This window comes from Nuphar pumila, chromosome 1 (genome assembly GCF_984573655.1).
Source record: "Nuphar pumila chromosome 1, dmNupPumi1.hap1.1, whole genome shotgun sequence".
NCBI lineage: Eukaryota > Viridiplantae > Streptophyta > Magnoliopsida > Nymphaeales > Nymphaeaceae > Nuphar > Nuphar pumila.
In genome coordinates, this window is record NC_143249.1 from 165,044,100 (window position 1) to 165,052,326 (window position 8,227).

Below are 8,227 nucleotides of genomic sequence, written 5' to 3' on the forward strand. Positions count from 1 at the left end.
ATTCGTTGATGTACCTAAAAGATGCTGCAAGGAAAACTCAAGCATTGACAAGTACTCAAAACATGAACCAGGTAAACTTAGAGCAGTATGTAGATGGTGCCGATATTCTAATTGTTTTTTTTTAAATGGGGGGTGGAAAAATTGCCTCTGGAATCAGAGACTTGGTCGCTCTGGTTTTTAACCTGCCGTACAGTCACCTTCCTGGAAGCATACGTAGTGTTGATAGTCTAATCGCTTTTGCAATCAACAATCTAACATATCCAGTGACATCCTCCCACCCGTTAGATCAGAAGGGTTCCCTTAAATCTGTTTAGCTTTGTTACTTCTGAAAATAGAAAGGCAAAAGAACTCGTACACATCAAATATAATTAATTAATTGAAATATGGCTCACACACACATAGTGAACCGGTCCCTCTAATAGAAACTGCCCATTCTTCCACAATTTCTTGATTTTTTTGTGAATCACGCCTTATGGATATGATATATATTTGTTTAGTCAAAAATATGTTTTAAATTGTCTAATCGTGTTGTAAAAGCAAATTTTCTAAAGTTTACAAAATTCAACAGCCTACAATGTGTCAAATTTTCATTATTAAAAATATCATATTCTAACATGAAAACCATCTGATCCAAAGTGCATTTCCTAATAAATCAACCATGCTGGATGCGTTTGTGGGGTCAAATTGGTTAAATGAAGTTCACACCTATGAGATTCAGCTAGAGAGTTCTGTACACTAAAGGGTAGCCAATATCTTCATATATATATATATATATATATATATATATATATATATATATATATATATATATATATATATATATATATCATAATTCGTTAAAAAACAGGATAAGAGGACATGGATTTTTTAATTTTAATCTTGACATGTAATAATGCATTTTTCTTGAAATATAATTAAAACTAATAAAAATATTAAATGTCCCAGTGTGTCCGAGTTGTGTCACCAGGGACATGCAACCAAAATGGCATGTCCTTGTGACAGGCATGCACCAACCAACACATTTACTAAGAAAACATAAAAAGAAACAGAGAGCCAACCAATATTGGTATAAGTCCGCAGCATAGGCTGCTTGGGACAATTTGAAAGTAATGGTTTTCTCTTGAATATATCTGCAAAAGGGATTTACAGAAAAAAAAGAGCAGAAAAGTACAAGTGAATTAAAAATACAGAACAGCATGTAATATGTAAAAATATATAATATGTCCGATATATAGTACATGTTATGCAGAAGCACTGCAGCAGCATCGAGCACCAGCACCCCAACATACCAGAGGTGGCATGTGGGCTTTTTGAAGTACCCATGTTACATAGTTTCAAATCAAGTCATGTTAATCAGCTACATATCGATCCAACTAACAATGTTGCATGACAAGTAGATGAAGCAAAATTTTCCAGGCTAGGCATGAGATTTGAGATGCTTTTAGTCATAAACGAATGAAGCATTGAAAGCATCTAAAGGAGAAGGTAAGGGAACCAGCTGAGCCAAGAAATTAATAAAACTGCACAAGCCTGGCCACTACTTGACAGCAAGAATAGCACATCATCCATATCAGACAAAATTCGAAAACATGACCATGAATAAAAAGTAGTAGCAGACCTGGCTGAGAGCTGTTCTCAACGTTGTCTCGTTAAGTTCTGAAACTAATGGCTGAAGTTAAGAGTGCCAGACAAGGTAAGATAATAAGCCTCCTAGCAATAGGAATCACATTAACTTTAAAGCCCTATAGCAAAAACATATTAAATGTATAATTAGCGTCAATGGCATAATTAAATTTATCTTAGCATCAATGACATAATGGTGGCCATCAATTCAAGACTATAAGATATCGTAAGAAATTTCATTCCCAGGACTTCTCAATCCCATTGTACCTGCAAGAGAATGATATCCTGAGACAATGAAGATTACAACCGAATACACGAGTGATTGTAGCTGCAAATACACATAAATAGACATCTTCCTAAGCAAAACTAAGAATTAGACTGCATTATTTCAAACCAATACACAGAACAATGTCCATTTGTTGTTATTACTATATAAAAGATCATTTACAAGAGTCAGTTCCAAGTACACTTTTTAGCAACCCCAGGTTCTGTACATAAACAGTGTAAATCCACCCACTTCATGTCAGCAATGCTGCTTAGGGATGTGTTGCAGGAGCTTCAATATGGTCTATACTGGTGGAATATTCGAGAATGAGAATCCTTTATAACCCTTGTATGCATAGTATGCAATCCTTGTGTAGTAAAATCCAGGAAGAAAAAGAACGGATCCTAACAACGCAAAGAAGACACCTGTATTAAAAAACACAACCGAACCAAAAGAATTAAGAAACAGTATGATTAATCGATAAACTCAGAAGCAAAGATGATCATAATAAAGAGAAACACAAGTTTAAATGGAATGCAATCATATTGATATGGAAGAATCAGACCAAATTTACAACCAAAATAGCATTAGAAATCCATTAAAAAGCTAGGCTCACACTGGTAACATAGAAAAAAAGATTAAAAATGTTTCATAATCCGATAATTGAAATAGGCTACTCCAGGACAGCAATTGCATGGCATACAGAAGAGACCCACAGCACTGCCGTGGTTGCAAACTTGCAACATAAGGGTGCGTTTGACTCCCTCTCCAGGTTAGGGCAGAACATATTTCCCAGGACAGAAAGGACAGTGGTCCTGTCCAGGACACACTGCCCAGTTTGTCCTGGACAGAGTTTTTTATTTTTTATTTTTTATTTTTTGACTTTTAAAAACTGTCCTGTCCTCACTGTTCCATGAGGGGAGTACAAAAAACTTGCATCCAGCGCATCCCATGGATGTGTGATCTAACGCGCCCCAAGGGGCACAATTCAGCAGGAAAACAACAATGCCCCCTCCCCCGATCAATTTTGTTTCGTGATTTGTGTGTGTGAAAGAGAGAGAGGTAGGTAAGGATGGATGAGGGAATATGTACCCCAATAGATGTCTAGCATCTATTAATATGTTTGGTGATGAACTCTAGATTTCCTGTCAGCTGTTCTAGGCTTCTAGCTGCTCATAGATATCCTCCAACATGCTTCTCTGCATAGCTGGTCCAATGGGAACATAATCCAAAAAAATTCTCTTGTTGACAGCTTGAATTAGCTCACAGACACAGGTTGTATATGTTGCTTTTAGAGGCCATTCTCCTATGATGACCAACTTTATAGCCACTCCTTTGGATTTTCATCATTAATTGTGGCATGCTAGATCTAATTGATATTGAATCTTGGTTGGTCAAGATGTGACTGATTTAATTGGATAAGTGAGTAACAGGAAGAATTAAATGAAGCTTCGACGCATGAGTTGAATTTTTTATATTGGTTTTTCACAGACATTTTGGTATCCTGAAATGGGAAAGTTTCATCCTTTTTTGTTTTCACTTGTTGGATACTTTTGAAAGAACCCATTCTCAGCTTTCTGAACTAACTTGGTTTATGTTTAGCTTCATAGATAGAGGAAAATTCATATTATACTCAAATGCAAAGCGAGTTACTATAGAGTCCAAGAAGCTAAAAGATACATCTTTAATTTCACACAGATTGCAATGCTTGCAAAGTGAGAACCTTGTAATGAAATAGTGAAATCCACTTGGATTCTATTCATATAGTCTATATTCACACAATAGATGTCAAGCATATGTTAATATGTTTGGTGATGAACTCTGGATTTCCTGTCAGCTGCTCATAGATATCCTCCAACATGCTTCTCTGCATAGCTGGTCCAATGGGAACATAATCCAAGAATTTTCTCTTGTTGACAGCTTGCATTAGCTCACAGACACAGGATAGCTGTTGCATATGTTGCTTTTGGAGGCCATTCTCCTATGATGACCAACTTTATAGCCACTCCTTTGGATTTTCATCATTAATTGTGGCATACTAGATCTAATTGATATTGAATCCCAGTTAGGTCAAGATGTAACTGATTTAATTGGATGAGAGTAACAGGAAGAATTAAATGAAGCTTCGACGGAGCGAGTTGAATTTTTTATATTGGTCTTTCACAGACATTTTGGTATCCTGAAATGGGAAAGATTCATCCTTTTTTGTTTTCACTTGTTGGATACCCTTGAAAGAACCCTTTCTCAGCTTTCTGAACTAACTTGGTTTATGTTTCGCTTCATAGATAAGAGGAAAATTCATATTATACTCAAATGCAAAGCGAGTTACTATAGAGTCCAAGAGCTAAAAGGTACATCTTTAATTTCACACAGATTACATTGCTTGCAAAATGAGAACCTTGTAATGAAATAGTGAAATTCATTTGGATTCTATAGTCTATATTCACACATAAAATTAGGAGATTTTCATGCGTAGACAAGCTTCTGAAGAAATCTAAAACTCAACAGCCTCCAATTAGTCAAAATTTCACGATTAAAAAGAGACATTTTGTACACAAAAACAATTAGATCCAAAGCATATTTCTTACTAGACAAGCCATGGTAAACACACCCACGGGTTTTGAGTAAATAGTACCTGAAAATATGACCTTTTCACAGAGTATGTTATGCTCAGTTTTGGTAACTATGGCAAAACATGATTGTGAAAAAGATAATAACCAGAAAAGAGAAAATCTCTTTCACAGTCCAAAGTATGAACAGGGAGTATCAAACAACAAAAAACAATCAAGGTAGCCTCAAAGAAGGAAAGGGTTCCCGCTAACTTTCAAATCCAACTCTTTTATTTTCTTCCTGGGAATCAAAACAGAGGGAGAAAATATTTTATTAAAACAAAGGAGGACAAAAGGCTGTAACATGCTACAACCTCCAAAACACAAGGAAGTTAGACATCAAAATGAAGGAAAGAGAGAACAATCTTTATGGTGTTTGACTAGGGGAGAAGCTGCACCACACTACCTGAGCTAGTCAATCCAAAGTGTCCATCCCAAGCTACACCATTTAAGCCCAAGATAGGGCTGTGAAAGGTGTTAAACCCTCAAAAAAAAAAAGACACAAACCATGGAACATGAAATCACATGCTTCTTTAACACCATTGAACTCACTTACAGAGAACGGAAACTTTGTACTTCCAATATGAAATCAAACTTCCCTGATGTTGGAAGTGCATTTTCATGTTAATATACCTATACTTTCTTTTTAATGTTAAAGTAATTATACTTTCCTTTTAGAAGTTATGATTTTATTACAAAGGATAAATTCATGAAGGGTATTTATGGTAAAAAATGGCTTAAGGACGATATCTACAAAGACTGTTTATGGTAAAAAGTGTTAATGCATTTAATTAAAGACACAAGTTTTATATACATTTTTATGTTACTTTCTATTTGTTTTGATTGTCACTTATTACTCACTCTCCCTTATGCTTCCTAAATTGCTCCACTTTTCATGCATTAAGGCATTTTTTAAACACTCACTTCTTGCTTCACACATCTCGCATCCACTTTTTAGTCTGGTAACTACAATTTAGACATTCAGATGTCTATGGTATTTGATAGGGATATATGGTGTGCTTCTCTACATGAGCTGGTCAATCTGGAAGCGCATCCACTTTTTAGTCTGGTAACTACAATTTAGACATTCAGATGTCTATGGTATCTGATAGGGGCATATGATGTGCTTCTCTACATGAGCTGGTCAGTCCGGAAGTGCATCCACACTTTTTAGTCTGCTAACTACAATTTAGAGATTCAGATTTCTATGGTATTTGATAGGGGAATATGATGTGCTTCTCTACATGAGCTGGTCAGTCTGGAAAAGTTCATCCCAAGCCACACAAATGTAAGTAGGGCAGCACATGAGCCGAGCTTAGGCTGGAAAAGCTCGGCTTATCCAAAAATATACAGACTCAGCTTGGGTCAAGCTCGAGCCTAACTCAGTTCAGCTCGAGCCAAGCTGAATTCATTTAAAAAAAGTGAAGAATTTTAATGTGCGGGAGGCGGGATTTGAACCCACCCCCTCATACATGAAAGGCACACGCCTGACCCAGTTGGATTAAGCTTCTTTTTGCATTTAACAGTCAACAAATATTATACATATCCATAAACTAGCGCCTATAAAACCATACATGGTGAGCCTAATCGGGTTTATTGAGCTTAAATGTATGATCAAGCTCGGTTTTTTTATATTTAACGAGCCAGAGTTTTTGTTTAAACTCGGCTCATTTACCTACTCGGATGAGTCTGAGCGGGCTTAAACAAGTCGAACTCGAGCTAGCTCGGCTCATTGTGCAGCCCTAAATGTAATCCCAAACTCATATGTCCTTCTGTATATGCCACATAACAACCATGATTCAGAGCCCCCTCGTAAAAAATCCTATCATTGCATTCCTAGCATACTTCAGAACCCAAATCCTTGATAGTTTGTACAGATTAAACTTCAGGAATAAAGAAAAACTTGATCCACTTACAATTAAGCCCACATTACAACCATCATATCAAATCCAAACAGCATTTCTTGTTGGGGTTTCACTCGATATCAGCAAACTTGAGCATTAAATGAATTGATTAATTCCCCTTATCCACAAGCCAAAGCAAACTTCCCTGATGTTGGGAGTACATTTTCATGTTAGGATAACACAATAATTATACTATCTTTTTAATGTTACACTAATTATACCATTTTTTTACAAATTATGCTTTGAGTACAAAGGCTACATTTGTGAAGAGGGTTAACACATTTAATTGAAGGCATAAGTTTTACATACTTCCAATGTCAGTTCTTGTTCATTTCAATTGTTGCTCATTACTCACTCTCTCTTATGCTTCCCAAATTGCTTTATTCTTCATGCATTTGGGCATTCGTTAAGCACTTTCTTCCGACTTCACACTTTGCACATCCTTTCTTGTGTCCACTTTTTCCATTGTTAAATACAATTTATTCAGATGTCTATGGTATCTGATAGGGGGATACACCGTGATGATCTACATGAGCTGGTCGGTCTGGAAGTGTTCTTCCCAAATTGTTTAGCACAAAGACGGATATTCCTTGCTCATTATCAAACAATTACTTATTCACAAACCCCATGTGGGGCTAATAGTTCTCATTTCCCATCTCATGGAAAACCCTTTTCGCTCTGCTTAGCCCTACCCCCTTCTAGCGGTATTTTAGTGATAGGTTTTATAGGAACTGGACGATCATATTTTGTCAAATACAGAGTGACAAACTCCTATGTTCCTTTCATTACGGCATTTCCAAACAAGTTCATGGATGACAATAAAGGTTATCTTATTGATGATAGTGACAATATCAAAGAGGATATCAACAACCATGATCCAGATCCCCCTAACAAAAATCCTCTCATACTTCAGGTCCCAAAAACTCGATACTTTGTATAGATTAAGCTTCAGGGAGTAACTAAAACTAGATCGATTTACATTTAACCACATCACGACCCATATCAAATTTAAACAATTCTTGTTGTGGTTTCGTTTGATATCAGCGAACTCTAATCATTAAATGAACCGATTAATTTCCCTCATCCACAAACCAAAGCAAAACGATCACTAACCACACCAGGTGAAGCACTCCCTCCCAGAAACCCCGTTCTTTCTGATAAAGAGAAGAGGAACAGAATGAGATAGAGCAACCACGAAAAGCAAAGCAATTTCCCACAAAACATTAAGGATCGTACAAAACCATAATCCGATTGCAATTAGCCGGAGAAGAAAACAACCTAAGATAATCTAGGCATCAAAACACTTGAGAACGAAAGAAGAGCAATTCGAACAAATCAATTGGAATTACTTAATCAACCAAGCGAGCAGCTCTCGAAATCAACATCATCGTCATCGTCGTTAAAGCCTTATCCAAACTAATAATGCCGGTGCCAAGTCTGGATAAAGAACGACGATCAGGCGCAACCGAAACCGGCTGCGAAACTTCAGCCACATCCTATGAATATGAGTTCTAAGCGAAATTCCGCAAACGATCCAATTCCAGGACGGAATGAATTGGGGGGAAAAGCGGGAGAAGAGGAGGGATTTACCGTGGGCGGTGTCGCCGCCGACCTTGTGGATGGCCATGAAGATGCCGATGACGATGCCGAGGATGCCGAAGACAAGGAGGGAGACGGCGAGGGCGATCTCCTTCACGGGAGGCCGATTGTAGATGATGTAGGACGGCTCCAATATGTCCTCGTCCGTTATGGAGAAAGCCCGGTCCACGTACGCCATCGAAGCAACTCCCGCTAGGGTTTCACGGGACGAACTCTTACCGAGAAAC

At 37.3% G+C, this 8,227-nt stretch overlaps 1 protein-coding gene across 1 annotated transcript; it reads right to left on the reverse strand.

The window, feature by feature from the left end:
* Nucleotides 1-2,020: 2,020 nt before the first annotated feature.
* Nucleotides 2,021-8,227, reverse strand: LOC149851190 (uncharacterized). The gene is made up of 2 exons (XM_090013963.1): nt 7,992-8,227; nt 2,021-2,313 (listed from the first exon to the last, which is right to left on the reverse strand). The coding sequence occupies exons 1-2, from the start codon at nt 8,176-8,178 to the stop codon at nt 2,192-2,194; spliced, it is 309 nt and encodes a 102-aa protein (XP_089870089.1). The 5' UTR covers nt 8,179-8,227; the 3' UTR covers nt 2,021-2,191.